The sequence below is a fragment of the Lepisosteus oculatus genome, chromosome 12, assembly GCF_040954835.1.
Source record: "Lepisosteus oculatus isolate fLepOcu1 chromosome 12, fLepOcu1.hap2, whole genome shotgun sequence".
NCBI lineage: Eukaryota > Metazoa > Chordata > Actinopteri > Semionotiformes > Lepisosteidae > Lepisosteus > Lepisosteus oculatus.
Window position 1 is genome coordinate 12,906,068 of NC_090707.1, and position 18,755 is coordinate 12,924,822.

The 18,755-nt window shown below is 37.6% G+C and overlaps 1 protein-coding gene across 6 annotated transcripts in view; it reads left to right on the plus strand.

The window, feature by feature from the left end:
- Nucleotides 1-18,755, plus strand: part of tanc1a (tetratricopeptide repeat, ankyrin repeat and coiled-coil containing 1a) — a 142,037-nt gene that overhangs the window by 109,719 nt on the left and 13,563 nt on the right. For all 6 annotated transcript variants that reach the window (XM_015358716.2, XM_069196322.1, XM_069196323.1 and 3 more), the window contains exons 14-19: nucleotides 1,696-2,303; nucleotides 7,451-7,559; nucleotides 7,641-7,763; nucleotides 10,112-10,348; nucleotides 12,326-12,511; nucleotides 13,757-13,835. In XM_015358716.2, coding sequence (XP_015214202.2) covers nucleotides 1,696-2,303; nucleotides 7,451-7,559; nucleotides 7,641-7,763; nucleotides 10,112-10,348; nucleotides 12,326-12,511; nucleotides 13,757-13,835 — 1,342 coding nt within the window. The remainder of the gene's footprint in view (nucleotides 1-1,695; nucleotides 2,304-7,450; nucleotides 7,560-7,640; nucleotides 7,764-10,111; nucleotides 10,349-12,325; nucleotides 12,512-13,756; nucleotides 13,836-18,755) is intronic.

An 18,755-nucleotide genomic window follows, 5' to 3' on the forward strand; every position in this document is an offset into this window, starting at 1 on the left:
AGCAGTTTGTGTTTTGTCTTGTCTTTGGTGTGGGGGGGGTTCTGGCTCAGTCCCTCCTGTCGATAAACAAAACTGAGTCAGTTGCAACATGTCAGACTTTTTAGGAGATTCACTTGGTCTTTCAACCTCATCACTCAAAGCTATTTTATTAAATCTTTTTAAATACTCACCGATACAGTGCGGATATGTTAGGCAGTGTTGGCATATTGGAGCATCTAGCTGACTCTCGTTATCATGGAGTCGGGAGGAGTCTGGCAAACAGGCACTGCAAGCCTGTCTCCTCAAAATTGCTGTATTCATTGGAAAAAAAAAGTGTGATACCTCAAAGTGATGGATTAGTCTTCACACAGCATGCTGCCAACAAAAGGAAATTGCTTGTAGGAGGGAGGCCTTGTGCCTAAACATTAGCCATAAATGAAGAGGAATAAAATCAGAGAACTGAATTCATAGCAGTATTTTTCTCCTTTTACTCATTGTTAGTAATATTGGGTACTGTATGCAATCGTAGGTAGCAGAATTTAGTTTTTTAGTAACTTAGTGTCATCAGTTTTTTCCAGTACCTTTTTCTGAAGTATTATTAAACACTTTATTTTTACAATGTTAACCCACACAAAAAAACAATGCACTTTACCTACACTGTGTTTTTTAGATGTTTTTTACTTCCATCTGCTACAAAAGTCTTGTATTGGAGACTGTTTTTAGCTAATTCCAAGTTGAATCCTTAAAGGCAGCAGTGGCTTGGCCGTGGTCGAGTTTGGTGTTCTAGGTCATAACCTTTCAGTCAGTATGCTCTGTAATCAGCTTTAGTTTAACCTAACTAGCAGTTCAAGCTATTCTTCTTTTTCAGTATCATTGTTAAGCTACTGTACTATAGATGTATACATTCTCTGACATATACAGATTTTCATATAGCAAGCTCTTTCATTTTTTGCTCCATTTTTATGCAGATAAAGCAAGTGTGCAAAAACTGTCTAAGATATGGATAAGTTTAAGCACCTGTTTTTAATACATTTGGAATTGCTTGGAAAATGTGAAATAAGGCATTATGACGCCAAGCAGTTATCGGTATGTAGGTTTTCACAGTGAAAAAGTAATCTGACCTTAATCCAGTCCTCCCAGAGGAACTTATCATTAGTGATTTTCCACAGGCTTTTGAACTTCTACTTTGTGTTCCATTTACAAATGGCTATATACAGTATGCAGCTTCATTATTTTTAATTTTATATGCACACAAAATGGAGTTGCCATTCGGTCTTTACATCCTAGTTCACAGCAATATCCTGTGTACCCACATGAAAAGAATGAGGAAGAGCAGACAGGCTTCTCTCACCGGCTCGCCATTTTGTTATTCGTCGCTTGACATCTTACAAGCGCTGTAACAATGTACAGGATATTCAGTGCCAGTTTGAGATGTCTTCTCAAGCCTGCAGGAGTCCAGTATGTTGCAAGGGTTGCCATTGCCTTTGGGAGCAGAAAACACCCTGGATGACTAATCGCAACCCTACCCTGGCTGTGCTGAGGGAATAGTGCAACACCAATTAGGGAGTCCCAGTCATAGTCAGATAGTCAGCTAGTGAACGAGGCCCAGGCTCGATCTCATGTCACCCAGATCATGTGATGGGAGCGATGAGCGTCTTTTCTGCTTCAACCAAAAGCCCGCCTGCCTTATCGTTTTTGTTTCTTTTTTCCCTACAGGAAATTACCAGTTTGCTGCCATTCTCCAAGATTTCTCTCGACAACTTCCCCGAGAACAAAGACATTAACAGCGACCTCAATGCCTACATCCAGTACAGAATCAACAGCAGTAAGGAAATCCTGAACAACATCTCCCTCAATGGCAAAGCCGACCCTCTCGTTGTCGGCAAAGTGAGCAACCACTTGAGCATGCGCAGCCAGGGATCCTATCTGTATTTAAAACTGACCCTGGACCTTTTTGAAAAGGGACACCTGGTTATCAAAAGTGCCAGCTACAAAGTCGTGCCTGTTTCCCTGTCGGAGCTGTATCTGCTTCAGTGCAACATGAAGTTCATCACCAACTCTGCCTTTGAGAGGACTCTACCTATCTTGAATGTGACCTTGGCCTCCCTACACCCACTGACAGATGAGCAGATTTTCCAAGCCATCAATGCGGGCAGCTTGACTGGCGAGCTAGACTGGGAGGACTTCCAGCAGAGAATGGAGGGACTGTCTTGCTTTCTGATCAAGCGAAGGGACAAGACGCGCATGTTCTGCCACCCTTCGTTCAGGGAGTGGCTGGTGTGGCGAGCGGATGGCGAGAGCACAGACTTCCTCTGTGACCCACGGTAAGTGTTTTCTGAAGGCTTGCAGATGTTATTGCAAACTAGGAATATTGAAGTGGAGCAGAAACAAATCAACAGACAAGCAGTAAATACTTGGCATGCGCTGAGCGGTAAAGTCCCGGGCAGGCCTTTGTTTACATTAGCGTCCAAGCAAAAAAAAAAACAGTGTTGTTCTGAATTCAAGCTCTAGCCCTTGATTTCCTATTTTTTCCTAATAAATTAGGGCCCAAGAGAGAGGCCGGCAGCCATGTTTTCATTGCAACAACAATAAACAAGTTTGAAGATAAAATAAACTTCCAGGAGACACATTTTAAAACGCACGTCTGATCAACAAAAGGGAGAACGTTATGAGATTCTTCCTTCGTAAAATATTTTGCAGCTCCCCCTTCTTTATTTAGAAAAAGATCACTATAGTCTTCGGTCATTTCAATGTATTTGAGATTAAAGGTGACGTAATGCATTTTGAAACTGGACATTTTTTGTTTTAGTTTCCTTTAAAAACTGGAATGGTTATTATCCTGCCAGGCGATGTGTGCTTTGTAAGACTGTCTGCCTCTTTCACAAATTTCAGGTTCTTGTGGGAGTGGAAAGGTTGTGAAAACTGAATCCAAGAGATATTTTTTTCCATCCCTGTCACTCTTAAACTAAATTCCAGGGAGGAATCCAGCAGATAGAGTACATCTTGTCTAGAAGCAAAACAATAGGATTGTCTTTATAATCATCAGCGCCAATACCTGTCAGTTCTTTTTAACATGGTTCAGTCAGATCAGATTTAAAACAAAGAGGCTTCAGCCATGAATACAATCCTATGCATACAGTGCTGTGCAACAAAATTGATTTCAGTGCAGCCTCTGAATGCTGGTGTTTACAGATGAGGCCATTTCTATCAAACATTATTCAGAGACTAATTTAATAGTTATCTGTAGAATGTGAGCAGGTCCTGCTGTGCGCCAGCACTGTAAATGAAGCTGCTGCAGAGAGAATAGATGCATGCATCGAGTCCAGCCTTTTTTCATATTCTCGCAGAATATTTAAAAGGTCTGCTCCTTTCACGAATCTGAATAAACTTAAATAAACTTCCCACAGGAATGTCAGTTTGTATCCATACCAACCATTTGTTCAGTGCTTTACAATACAGTACAGAACTCTGAGTAAGAAGCTACCTTGAACAAAGGAGAAGATTTCAAGGACTCTGAGGTGTGGTGTTCTGCTTGTAAGCTGTTATTTACCTTTTCAGTACTGAAGAGCAATGCCAATCATTTATTACAGTTGTTTTATTCTTTTTCTGCCCATTCAGACAAATCATGTCATGAACATTAAGATTAAGATCTCTCTAGTTTTTACTGTGGTTTGCATTTTTAAATTCAATTGTTTATTAGAACAGTCTTCATCCAGCTGCTTTTCTGTGTAATTAGTTAATTATTATGAATAAATGTGTAGGTCCTACTTGTAATTATTTAACAGGGAAATAAGGTTTCACACTGGAAGTCGATCTCTCAGAAAATGTCTTGATTTTGGTTTATGCATTTCCTGAATTTGAATATAGAATATAGACTGTAGACAAAGGTCTGTAGAACCTGCTGTTTGAAAACGTTTAAATGTCAAATAGAAATCTGATTTGAACAAAGTTTAAGCTTAAAACTCAGTGACCATGTCATGTTCTGCAAAGAGAACAGGATGAAAAAAGCTTCTTTTTAGAAGTTAATGCCCCAATCAGCAATTACAAAACAATTGCTCCAATATACAGCAATTATTGTGGACCAATATTTTGATTCTGCATTTCAAGCGTTACAGTAATAATGAGGTTTGTAAATGCCTGTCTGTGAAACTCAAGTTTCTTTGGAGCTCTGTATGAGTGGGCAGCTTTAACATTAAGAACATAAGAACAGTTACAAATCAGAGGTCATTTAGTAGTTCCAAACCGATTACCTGATTGATCCTAGGATCTCATCTTGAAAAAAACAGGGTATCAACTTCAGCATAATAGCAGATTAGCTTGTCCCATGCTCCCACAACCCTTTAAGGCGTGATCATTTCATGTCCAGTCTTTGACCTTTATTGCAATTTTTGTACATTTAAGTTCACAAAAACAAAAATTAAACGGACAAACTCACTTGACTTTTACCTGTGTACTGTACCTTCTCCTTAACCAAGAATACAGCCTTGTTTAAAATGAGTTGCAAAGCTGTCTTGTAGTGACCTTAACAAATTAGACATGTTAAATAAGTATTTTTTACTGTTCTACTTTGGAATTGAGTATTTGTAATCTATTCCACTTCTGTTAAACTCATTCATGCTCGAGAGAGTTAAGAATCAACCACACTTTCCTTTGAAAGATAGTTACAGCTGAGAAGAGAAGTGATATAGTTCTTTTTGACAACACTGCAAACTCACTGACTCTGGCAAGAAGCAGGAACCAGAAAATACTCAGAAATTTAAGACATAATGTTGCGAGAGAGCATCAAATGGGGTTTATTTTCTTTATGAGAAACCTACATACCAAAACACAGCTAAGGCATAAACAATGTTAAGGTTTTACAGGAAACTAACCCTAACCCTAGCTCGGGCTTTTCTACAACATCAGTCTGAAATCTTGCCATCATTTGATCTGAAAATGTGTTTTAATGAATCTTGTAGCAATGACAGCTTTGGATGCTTACGAGCATTTTATGGATCGTGTTTGTCTTTTGTATGTTATAGAAAAGCTCCCTTAATATTCATGGCTGAATTTTACCCAAGCTAATCGTTTTACACTGAAATCTTGAGATGTCAATCAAAGCACTTCAGTGAAAAGTGGTCTCAAAAGTAGTCATCAACATATCAACTACAGTCTCATTTCTAAAATACTAATAAATAATAATAGACATTAAGCAATTGAGGCAGCTCAAGATAAATCAACTGCACTCAGGGTGCAATGTGTGGTTGACTTGATTTTTATGAGACAGACTTTCATTGCCTTCACGCAGAAGAATCCCTAGATTTCAGCTGAAAAGTGGCGGAACGTGCAGTTTAGTCCCATACACTTGACACAACCGCAGTTGATGGCACTTCTGCCTAGCCAGCCTTGAACATCAAGCAACTTGGAGAAGACAGCAATTTTAAAAAATTCGAATATTTTTAAAATAGCGTCATCCAGTGTGGATGCTACGATTTGTTTTATAGCAGTTGTCTTGAAAATGTCTGCAAACTCACACGTGACAGTTTGGAGTCGGACATTCTTTAAAGGCAAAACAGTCCTCAGTATATTAAATATGTATGCAGTCACTTGAAATATTAAAAAGTAATCTGCTGTGTTCTACTTCATTACGGATTGTTTGAATATATATTGTGTTTTGTTCTTTTAAAGTCTGTTTTGCGTGAAATAAACATTTTTGAGAAGAGTTTTTTTTCCTCTAGACTTGCCAGCACCTAATTTTAATTGTGTTTCTCAGAAACTCTTATTAGTTTTAACTTATGTGATTATTAGACAGCATTGCCTGCGGGCTCTTTGTGATGTCACTGCCCTTTGCAGTTGAAGAGTGACCCGCTTTTCAATACCCACTTCAGTGATGTTCCAGACATTTCAATGAGTATCAAACCTTCTCATGTACAGTGATTAAAAAGAAAGGAAAAGACTGAGTAAAAAAAAATCACTACCTTGTTATTTTTAATTTGAGAGTGAAGCATGAACAGTCAATATTTTAATGAAAATAGTTTGGTCCAGATCAAAGAAATGGCATTCATGCGTGGCCTTTTAATGAAGTTCTCCGTTAATTAACACCCGAACTTGCATTATTGATCGAGGAATAACACAGTAGCGGTATTCACTCAGAATGTCGCCTGGATCAGAATAAGAAGACAGTCTAGACAGCATTAAACACCGTTTTAATCAGATGATGAGTGAGACATGCTGAGTAATGGATGTGGTAATGCACTGATCTTGATGGATCCAATAGTCAGCAAAGTTTATAGCTAAAAAATTAATATCTTCATGATCGATGTCTAAATTATCAAATTAAAAGCTGTACGGTGGAGACAAAAGCTTACTGGTTTTATTAAAAAAGTGATGGAGCAACAGATTTGCTAAGGTGTCGAATTGAGTACATTAGTGCACTGATAATTTAACGAGCACAAAATTTGGCTAAAAGTGCCAAGGCCTTGATAGCTTGTGCTTCTTGGTTTTGGATTTATCTGTTTCATTTTTACAGGGTTATTTATTCTTAGTTATTTTAGTTATTTTGCTGAAAAACAAGACAAAAACTGCTTTCATCATGTTGCATTAATTGATTCACCAAAGTTCAACATAAAGTTTGTTTGGTTTTAAAATTAGGATTTTTTTTGGAAAATGTATATATTGGGCTGAATAGCACCTCGATATTGAAACTAATGATGCATTGGATGTACAGTATGCAGCTTCATCATTTAATGATATAATATTGATGGTGTTAGTATTTATCATCTGTAGTACTAGTTTGTTTCATGCATTCAAAGTTGATTAATGATCAGTAGCTCACAAATTGTTGAGTACAAATACAAATGCCAAATGGAAAAGGTAGATACTAAAATACTTGTCATTCTATTAAATTATTAACACCTTAGATCAAAACATCTCCCATTGTTTAAGACAGTTACAAAAAATGTCCATACACAAAACGGTAATTTGTTGTGCAAAGAAAACCATTGGTTTTACACATAAAAGCTTTGTACTGTATATGAACTCAATACATACTTTCAATTATACTTTCCAATGAAATGCTGTTTTTTGTTAATGCCCGAATTTGAACTAACATTTTTCTTTAAAAACGTTAAAAAGTGTATGCTGCTGTGTAAAAAAAAAATGCCTTTGATTTAGCCCGAGATATAGCTGTAAGAGAAATGATTGCATCAAAGGGCATGAATCAAGATCATTTCACCCAAGCTGTGCTGAAACGAGTCATTCAGAAATCCAAACAGCCTTATGCTTTAGCATAATTTACTTAGAAAACGTTGCTCTGTGGCCTTGCAATGGATTGGCGTCCCATCTGGGGTGTAACCTGCTTTGTACCTGTTGCTTGCCAGAATGGGCTCCAGCCCATTGCCCTGAATTGGAAGAAGAATTTAGGAAATGGGCGGATGGACGTTGGTCTGCTGGTTTGACAGTTCTGAGTCTGTTTCACTGTTGCTTTTCGCAGGAGTGGTCACGCCCTCATGGCTTTCATGCTTTCCCGCCAGGAAGGCAAATTAAACCGCCAGCAGACAATGGAACTTGGGCATCACATCTTAAAAGCTCACATTTTCAAGGTAAGTTCAGATGCCTGTTGCCAGCCCATTTCCGATTGTTGTTATGCATTCCACGCATTCCATCCTGTCTTTTCTGTCCAGGGTCAGAGCAAGAGAACGGGCATCTCCTCAAGTGTCCTCCAGGCGTTATGGATCAGTTACAGTACGGACGGCCTGTCAGCTGCCCTGGCTTCTTTAAGGAACTTGTACACCCCGAATGTGAAAGTAAGCACTCTACTTCCTTTGGAGCCTGCCCTCAACCAATAATATTGTTCTTTTTTAACAATAAGAAAGATGTTAAAAACGTACAAGTCTGCTGTATCCCACAGCCATTTCTGCCTGTCTTATCTTACTGGAGAGCCCTATTTAGCTGGTGTCTCTTTGGGAATTCTCCATCTTAAATCTTACATGACTAATAACACTTTTACTATTTGAACTTAAGGTAGAGCCACTTGAAGGTGGAGTTGGACTGTTTGCAGCTGTACTGTCAGACCCCATTAAGAATGTCTGATTTATGTCGCCTGAATTGCGTTTTATCAAGGCTGTCGTAAACGGTCACCCAGAAGTGAGAACGTATTTCCATTAATTTGTATTATTTATAGATTTTTTTTCCATTCTTTTTGGTTTGATTTCTAAAAAACAGGATAAGCTTGCCAAACTTTCGTTTCTGACCTTTTCTGTTTTCTTTTAAAGCGGAGTTTCTCAACTGTAGCCAGTATCTCAAGCCTAAATTTAGAGACATTAATATTAATGCATTATGGAGCTCTTGTTAACAATTTTGTTTGTTACATATTTCATTATAAATAATAAAAATTGTATTCTTTATATGATATGAACAAATATTGAAACACTTTATTACATTTCTTGTTACCATTGATGGTGTTGCTGCTTTATTTCAGTGTTGAATTATTGTATAGAACATCACAGTTGGGGGCTTTAATATGTGTTATTTTTTTTCCTTTTTAAAATCATACACTTGTTGATAGTGTTGATGATTTTATGTAAAGCAGTGATTATCAGTAAACAAAGTGCTTACTTAGATAATTCACATATGATGTTCATAAACCATTCTGACAGTTTTCTTACAGTCTGTTTTAACTTTGCTTTTTACTACATTGAACTATTTGCATAAAATGTTCATTTATTATATCATAAGCTTGAGCCCATTAGTGATAAATGATGTCATTGAAAATACGAGGAAGATTTCTCCAGCTTCATCTTGATGCTGGTTGAGTTTTATCATTAATTTGATCCATTGCCATTTCAGCTACATTTTGTAGTAATTCATGCCATTATAAGTAATTATGGTGGCTTGCTAGATTATTAGTAATTTAATAAACAAAAGGTCACGTTAATCACAGAGGCAGCTAAATGATTTTTTTATGTTCATGTGTGCTGGTTCAGGCAAAGCACGTCTGAATACTGCATTATAAATGAAAGTTAAAAAAAATCAATGTATTTTTGTTTTAAGATGAAAGGGTCTTGGCAGTGTCAGATGTGTTTTAAAATCTTGCTCTTTCAAAAAGATATGAATGTTTTGCCTTTGTTTTTTTTACAAGCATTAAATAGCTTTCCACCATTGATGTGTGTTGCAGTCTGTAATGAGTTAACCAATGTTAGCTGAAGTAAGAGACTGTAGCAAGCAAATTAGCTCATTGTCTTCAATGCCTCTGGGAAATATGGTGGTTCATTTGCTCTAGCGATATATTTGTAAATAATAAGTTCCATTGCCCTGTTAAAACCGTTTGCATCAGAGTCCCTTCTTATTAAACAGCTTTCTATCATTAGTTTCCTTATCAGGATGTAGTGTAGACCATCATAAAGCTGTTCAATCTAGCATTTAATTAATTAGTAAATTGCAATTGGGATGTTCAGATGATGTACTAAAATACATTTTTTAGCGACATGAACTTGAAAGTAAAGTCTATTCACTGAAAAAACAGCACGCTAATTTGTTTCTATTTTTAAGTGGAAGCCCTTCACCTGTAAAGAAAGTGACAGCTTGTTCTGGAAGAGCTGGATTTTTGTTGTTGTTGATGGTACAGGAAATTGAATAGTGCTGTCTGTCAGTGTGATGAGATTAGATCATTCCAGACGGATGGTAGTGGTGAAGCCCAAATCTGGAGGGAGCTACAAGTCTGTGTATAAAGGTCAGCGTTCCATAATCACTGACCTGCAAAGAGGATGACTGGTGCTGAAGGGCAGGAATAAGCTTCTCCTTCCTAAGGATAATTTTCATCAACAGCAGCAACTCAGCAAGGCCAGGAACCCACCACTGAATTACTGATAAATATGCCTGAGCCACATCTGTCAATAGGAACATTTGATTTAACTCTTTCTGGGGGGTTGATTTGATATATTTGACAGAAATACCACCCCAGAACTTTTCTAGATCAAAGTAAAATCAATTTTTTGGAATTCTTTTTGTCTGCATAGTACTCATAAATGTACTATGTGGTGCTTACGGTATAATATGGTTCTGTTCTGTGCATTAAATATCATATAACATACTAGATTTGAATCCATGTAATTAATTTTTTTGATTACAGTTATTTTCTCTCTCTTCCCTCAAGGTCAGTCGTTTATTAATGCTGGGGGGAGCCAATGTGAACTACCGGACGGAGGTGCTGAACAATGCTCCTGTTCTGTGTGTTCAGTCGCACCTGGGGCATCTAGAGATGGCCAGCCTGTTGCTGGAGTTTGGAGCTGCTGTGGACGGCGTCTCAGACAATGGCATGACCCCTGTGTGCTTTGCTGCAGCCTCAGGGCACCTCAGTCTTGTGGTCCTGCTCTGCAAGAAGGGAGCTAAAGTCAGTGTTGTCGTATTATTCTATGGTGCAATTTTTTTTTCCTTCACAAAGTCCTGTTTGAAGGCAGTTTCTAGGGTTTAGGCAGTTACACCTTTCATCAAAGGCTGTATAAGGCCAGACACGGTGGGCTTGGGTGTGGGGGATATCTGCCCAGTCCTCTTTATAATAATCCTTACACTTATACAGTCAATTTGCAACCCACATGTCAGCCATCAGTGGGGAGGAGAGTGATGAAGCCAATTTATAGATGGGGATTATTTAGAGGCCATGATTGGTAAAGACCAATGGGAAATGTGGCCAGGATGCCAGGGTAACACCCCTACTTTTTTTGATAATTTTATTAATGACCATGGAGAGTTAAGACCTCAGTTTTACGTCTCATCCTTTTTACAGTATAGTGTCCCCATTACTCTACTGGGGCATTAGGACCCACACAGATGGCATGGTGGGCCCCCCCTGCTGGCCCCACTAACACCTCTTCCAGTAGCAGCCTTAGCTTTCACAGGTGGTCTCCCATCCAGGAGGTGCTGGCCAGGCTCACACCTGCTGAACTTCAGTGGGCTGCCAGTTGTGAGTTGTGGCATGATATAGCTGCTAGCGATATTATTCATGGGGGTACGTTCAGGGATACATTCCTGATTTGTTGGCAGATAAGGAAAAATATATACACTGGGAAAAGGCTCTCCTACACCATATTTATACCATGGGTATGCCCAATACACCATACAAATCAACATGAATATTATAAGTAATAAAAGCAAGTGACACAAAATACAGTACTATAGTGTTTACGTTTATAAAAAGGACCCTGATTAAAATTAGCAGAAACCATGTATGTTTATGGTTATTGAGCACAGTAATATTCTGGAAGATGTGATGAAGTGGGAGAGAGACATGATGGGTAATATAGGGGAAAAGGCGTGGGAATTTTGAAGTGAGCATTGGAGGGTCTGAGAGGTTTTGGGCCTGTGAGAATGTTGCCTTTTGTCATTGAATCTGCCTAAATTTCAGTGGATTTACAGTTTTTGAAACTCTAAACCCAGGTACTGAGTCATTAATCTTTTGTGATGAAGACTTTGTTCAGTTTCTTAGCAGTGCAGTAGATCTAGTACTACTTAGCACTGCATCTAATTATTTTTAGAAACTGAGTGAATATAATTTCTTTAGAAGAGAAAGTAGAAAACAAAAAGACCAGGAACACAGCTTGAGATCCTTGAGATTATCTGTACTGTTATATCTCAAGGAGATATTAAAATTACACTTTAAGAAAAACTTGAAAAAGATAGGATTCTGTGCAGATTGGATGAGTGCACTGAGGCTGTAGTATTGTAAATACAATTCAAGGAGGACTTTTATGCCTGAAACTTTAACAGGATTACTTATTGATGTGGCCTACTGTATGCTTAACCACAAAATGATATGATTTAATTCTTGTTATTTATACAGGTTGTATGTTTAATTGATATAGCTTCTGACACTCTGTTGTACCTATTTACCTTTAGAGTATAGTGCTGTCAGATAGGAATTTGGAAAAGCACATCATAAAACCTGATCTGTGATTTCCAGATCCAACAGGGCTGCTTTGAAACCCGTAGAGGAATATGCCTGGGGCATGTTATAGTACCTGCTTGTAGGAATAAGCTAAAGCAAGCCACCTTTTATTTATTTTTACTATACTAAATGACCTCTCAACTCACTCTATAGTTTCTGCAGGTGTTTTTATCTTTGATTATGATCTTTGTATCATGCTGAAGAAGCCACTGCCCTCTCTTCCGTCAAGAAACAGTGGGATGTGCCCCTAGCAACTGAACAAGCTAGATTTTTTGTTCTGTAACCTTTCTTATATTCTTTTCTAAAAGGTGTTCTGCTGTGTGTTTTTTTTTCCAGTTGTACATGACCGTTACACTGTATATTTCTTCTTCAGATCCCTGTATGTTTATTTTGCAGTGTCTAATAATTGATTGCTTTCCCACCCAGATCGATCACGTAGACAAAAGCGGTCAGTGTGCCTTAGTCCATGCTGCCTTGAGAGGATACCCAGACATCATCGAGTCTCTGCTGAAGCTGGAGTGGACGCCTGAGAGCCAGCAGCAGGACACACATGTGAAAAACAAAGCTCTTCAACAAGCTTTGATTGCAGCCTCCAGTATGGGGCACACCCAGGTGCTAAATGACGCTTGTTACCAATGCATTTGCTGTACTGTTCAGTTTTAAGCTTGTCGTAGTGCTACATGCCAAGGCTCTGCTCTTCTGTGGAGTTTCAGAATTTGTGTAGCAGTTTGAAGAGTTAAATACTTAAAGTTATTGAGCTAGCCGTTTCAGAAGTGTATTGAGCTATGCTGCGGTAAAAGCACGGTAAAGGTAAAGTGTGAGTGAAAATGTGGCGTCAATCATTTGAGCAAAGCAAAGGAAATGGTTTTATATGATATTCTCTATACTATATTCACAAGGAGCTGTCTCCCCAAACCAGGCTCTTCAGCGTTGATTGGTAGAGCTAATTTATTTGATTCAAACTCATTTGTACAAACAGTATATCCTGAGTTTTTAAGGTTATTTTTAAACGGTGTCCTGAGAATTACATTTGAGTGGCTGCTTTCGAGGACCAGATCGTGTATGTTTTTTAGGTAAATCAGGTGAATGCACCTCAAGACAAAAGCCTGTAGAATCTAGTTTCTCCAAGGGTTCTGGGTAAATGCCGTATTTACCTGATTTCATAATTTAAAATTAGGCTTTGGTACTTGGGTGTTTGTGTATCCCAATTATTTGACTTTTTCTAGGCTGTTGGAGATGGGGTGAAGACCTCATTTGATGTAGGCAAGTGCTAAAAGAATTGTCAGATCTTTGACTTATCAGAAATCAGTGATTCGTCCAGAAGTTTATGGTGAAACTACAGACCATCATCTTTCACCTTTAACATGTATAATGTGCCCTTTATTTCATGTCTGTGTTTAAATAGCAAATTATAAGATATTCAGCAATTTTAGTACACAGTCCCAGCAGTGTGCGGTTGTCTGGTACAAGGTGTTTGTCAGCCTCGTTGACTACATTTGTACAGGTCAGGGTTTGCTGTAAGGTTGTTGTTTTTTTTTCTCTTTTCTGTGTAAGAGAGAATGGCTGTAAAAAGCTTGTAAAGGCTAAACATTGGCATATTAGTAAAACTAGATTAATCTAATTCAGAAGGGAGTCATATGGTGCATTTGCTCAGTATAGGAATCAGAACATTGGTAGTCTTAAGTGATGAATATATCATTGAATGTTGGAATGTGATTGACAGAATTGCAGAAGTCTATTCGAAGCAGCATGTATGTCTCACATGTATTATACATGTTATTTTTTTTTCAATCTTCATATAGCTAGAAATGTGGTTATTCTCTTTCCTCATGTTGTGCAATCTTTTTTTTCCGACAGGTTGTTAGAAGTTTGCTTTCTTTGGATAATGAATATGCAGTGCAACTTGACGGACATGACACGCTTTGGGGAGAAACAGGTAGCGTCTTCGTAGGCTTTGGTTTTACAGAAGTTTTTGGGGTGCGAAATCCAAATTCTGAGTTGTTTTTACTATTTACTTTTTATTCTTCTCATAAGCTGTTTAAATTCAGTGTTTGCCATGTAGGTGTACGTCTCTTTTAAATACTGACTTCCAATCTAGGCATTCCAGTTATGATGTGTTTTTTACTTACAACACGTGCATTACTCAGCTCTTTAAATATAACATGCTTTTACATGAATTTTGTAATTATTTCTGTGTAGGGACTGGTTGTTTTTTTTTATCAGGATAATTTAAAATGCCTTTACTTCCATGGAAGCATCAGTGACAGCTGTATGGAATAGAGGTTGGGGCTTAAGTTCAGAATTCAAGGAATTCCTGGGTGCTGTTGCTTGCTAGAGTAACGCATTTCTTCAGTAAAATGCTCAGCTGCATAAATGTACACAAATGAAAGTCAATTTGAATAGAAACAATTGAATTCCGGGAGGAAATGTTGCCTTAGTTATATATTCAGGGAACACTTCTATGCAGCTTTATGTTTTACTGTATTCATTAACTGATCCTGGGGACTGCTTTGTCACATAAACACCATGAAGAATGTAATTTTTATTTTTCATCGTCAAGCTCTCCAGCTGGAGAGTGAACTGTTTAATCACAGGTGGCGATTTAGCTCTATTTAATTGGCTCATAGAGTGTTCACTGGCAGGTGAGATGTCTCTGAATTCTGTGAGTAATATAGAACAGTCCTTCTGCATGTCCCACTGGCAAATTATAGTACTCAATGTTGGCCACATTGTGTAACTATATTCTCAAGCACAGATTTACCCTTCTTAATAATACATTTAAATAATGGGTTTTCAATACTACAGACATGGCCTGAAACTGAACTAAAAAAAAACAGCTACTTGTGATATGTTTTTTATATTAAGTGAAAGAAAAAGCAGAAACACATTTCTTTCTTTTTGCTGTTGATTGAGGAAACATTTGCCGTCCTTAGTACAGCTGATATTCACGTTTGGTTTTGAAATCAAAGAAACCATATTGAAAGCTTCTATAAAGAATTTAATTTTACAAGCTCCTCCACTCCTCTAATGTAAGATTGTCAACAAAAGAGACATTTATTTTTCAGTATATTTCAGGTTCAGACAAAAAAAAAACCTTCATGCTTGTTTCCTATTTGCTATTGTGTAGACGCATGTTTTCATTTACAGCCTGCCTTACAATGCGGTCCCCTTTGTTTGACTGCACTTCCATTGTTAAAAAAATGCTGCATGTTCAGGAGCATAACTCAATAAGTAGTTCTGGGGAAGGAATGGAGTGTTTTCTTAACAATTCCTTGTACTGGCTTAAGTGAATAATCTGTGACTACTCCTACATCCTGTCCTTTTTCAATATGGTGCCCAGCTCTTGTTTGTTTTAGCTAAATGTGATTCCTGTACATTCACACTTATCAGCTGCCTTCAATCACTTCTCAAAATCAGTTTTTACAGCTCCCTCCCCCATACCCTGATCTGACCGTGCTGTTTTTTTTTATTGTTGCATAGATTTGCATAGGGCTCTTCATCAATAAGTAAGTGTTTTACCAGTTCTCTGCAAATGTGACTGGTGGTTGGACTGGTCTGAGCAGTGCTGCTGGTGTCTAAGTAATGACCACTGGTTACCTTGTTTGAGCAAGATTTTCAGTTTAAAATCAGATTAGAGCTTTTTATCAACACAAGTACCCATATAATAGTAAAAGGTTTATACTCGTTTTTTTATAAACTCTGTATAGGAGCCAGTTTGGCTATACACACTGCTTGGGGGTTACGAAGCAGAAAGCTAGTGTGCTTGCATTATAAGCAGTGAAAGCAGCCTGGTTTTTAATCGTATTGAAAGTAGTGCATTTTGGAGAAAATTGCACTCAAAACACAGAGATAATAGTTTTCGCTTGAGTTTTTCAGAAATTGATGGAGAGGCCAGGCTGCATGTATTGAGAATAGGAGCTGGAGGGAGAGGGAGATGAGCTGCCAAGCTGGCAGGGATCCTCAGTGGGAGGCAGTTGCTGTTAATGGCAGGTCAAAGTGGCTTAAGAATGGAGCACAGAACTGAGCTGAAAGCAAAAAGCAGAAAATATACCAGCTCCAAATATAAAGGCAAGACCAGTTTTTTTTAAAGGAATATTTTGAAAGGAAATTGTCAATGTTCGCAAGTGTTTCAAAGCGATTTGAGCAGCGAACTGAAAACCTAGCACTATTTTTCCCATACTGAGAGTCTTAAAAACGTTTTATGGAGATAGTGTTTCTGGATTACTTGGGTGTCAGTTGGTAAGGAAAGTATATGAAATGCACTCTAAACCAATATTAAATGAATATTTGGTTCATGAAAAAGTGCAGCACTTTGATGATGCTTGAATATATTGCAATTGCTATATAATCAGATGGCTCTGTTTAATCAGTTATGATTCTTCCATTTTAAAACAAAGGGTATTTCTTTCATGAATGATTGAGGAACTCTTATATGCGGTATAGTAAATAAGTCATCAGGATGTAGCATATCGTATTATGATAAAGGTTTTTATGCTGAAACATTGACTGTTGTATAATTTAATTCTTTATCTTGGAGTACAGAGTGTACATACAACCAGTTCTGCTTTTTATATTGCTTTTTCTCTGGGAAGCACCTCTGTGATTTTTGGGTGCATATTCAGAATCAGCCAGATGGAATCTGAAGGATAAAGAAAGCTCTTTAGAGAGGAGTTTAACATACACTTTCCTGGTACAAAGATTTTCCTCTATCCTAAAAAAAAACTTGCCGTAAGATATTTTGCAGCTCCTTGCATGAGAGATGTTTTTGGATTGTTAATAAACATACTTCAGTTGAAAAATCTTTACGTGTGGTTTCATCTGACATTTAAAAACAGTTTGGTTATTGCAGACTTTTTTTGCCAGTTCTAAAAATGATTACTGCTGCTGTAAGATAAACATAAGAGAAACTTTATCAGTCTTTAAACTCTAGAAAAATATATACATAGTTCTTTTTTCTTTTAAAAACTGTTGCCACCTTCCACTGTGGAGTTGTAATAAAAATATTGGTCTCAGGAGTACCAGTATTTAATGTAAATATTGTGACAAGGCAACAAAAGAACCAAAACAGCATATACTGTATTTGTATAAAGTAATTAAAATGACAACAGATACAATTACAACAATATAGCCTCCTTAACACAGGATCATTTGAACCATTTTCTACCTGCTTTCTTAAGAAGGGTTGTTATCACATTGACAGCACATCTGCACATATAACTAACAGAAAACTAATTAACTAGTTGACATTCTTTAGGAAAATGTATAAATGAGCCTTCTAAATATTGGAGGTGAACAATGAACAAACTCTTCATTTAGAGGTGAACAATGAAGGCATTGTATATTACGTACCATCCCAGTTATAAATGACTCTCTGGGATGTAGGTCAGTCCATTAGGAGGAGCTGTCTTCAACCAGGCCTGACTTGTTACAGCGTAGATGTATTTCTGGGAAGTGCACAGAAGGCCTATGGGGCTATTGTAGCCCAGAAAGCAAAGCTGTAGGTTTTTGTAAAATTTATTTTAGAAAAGTGCTTTCATAATATCACTGACTCTATTTGATCTCTGCTTAAGATCCTATGTTAAATATGGATTGAGGCCAACGCAGAAGTGGCAGCAGTCCTATTCTCTCCTTAAGAATGGACTCTTAGACCCTTATAGGTCTTATACTGTTTTTCATCAGAGACTTAAGTTTCTTGTCACACATTCACTCTTCTTGAACTAATGGCTCATGGGGTGGTGTGGTAGCTCTGTGGCTAAGGAGCAAGGTCCTTCACCCCAACTGCTCCAGGGGTGCCATATAAATGGCTGACCCACCGTTCTGACCCCAAAGCTTCTCTCCCTGTCTGTGTGTCTCATGGAGAGCAAGTTGGGGTATGCGAAAAAACATAATACAAGAAATTTTATATGGTCAATAAAGTGATCTTATCTTATCTTATGTGTCTCCTTGCCTTCTGATATCTGGATTAACAGGAAATAATTATCATCTTCCTCAGCCACCAGCTTTATTTTGTGAACTATTAAACATTGCAGATGCAATAACTGTTGCTATATCAGTTTAATAATGCCAATTATTTTACTCCTTGTTTTCTGGCCAAATACAGAGTACTCTTTCCTCTTAAAGTACTTTTATCTGTCCATATTGTATGCAGATTGTACATGTGTAGCATATTCCAGGTTCCAACCACTGTCTCAGCCAAATACACTACCTGAAGGAGTCTTTAGGGAGTCTGAACACTGCTGAGAGTCCAGATACTGACTTTACAGTCTTATGCTGTATTAACTATTAAATGACTAACAGATTTATAGATATGCATTTCACCTTGTGTTTTAGTACCCCAAAATGGGCATCTACCTAGTAGATATTGTAAAATGTTAATAATAACCAGAAATAATGTTTAAATGGGAAATACTAAACTTAATAAAAAACTAAACTAAATAAATACTTTATTGTGTAGAACTGTTGCATCATGTGAAAAATAGATCAGATTCCCCACAAAAATAAGTGTGCATCTCCAAACTCAGGTACTGGCGATAAGTTAATTACTAATAGGTTTTCCTATTAGTAAAAGTAATAGGTACAGTAGCTGTTACAGCCTTGTTTGCCCATGTTCACATTATAAAACATCAGAAATTTATTGAGAGCTGGCAGTATCTTAATGGGTTAGGAAAAGTAACCCATCACATAATAGTCTGAGTAGTGAATGCACATTGAAATGTAATTGCTTACTGCTGGCACAGATACAAGGAAATAAAGACGTTTTCCATTCAAGGGAATAAAACAGGAACAAAACATTCTCCATAATTCAGCCATCTCTAAATAAGTGCTCAACCATTCATTCTTCACCTGTTGCTTCACC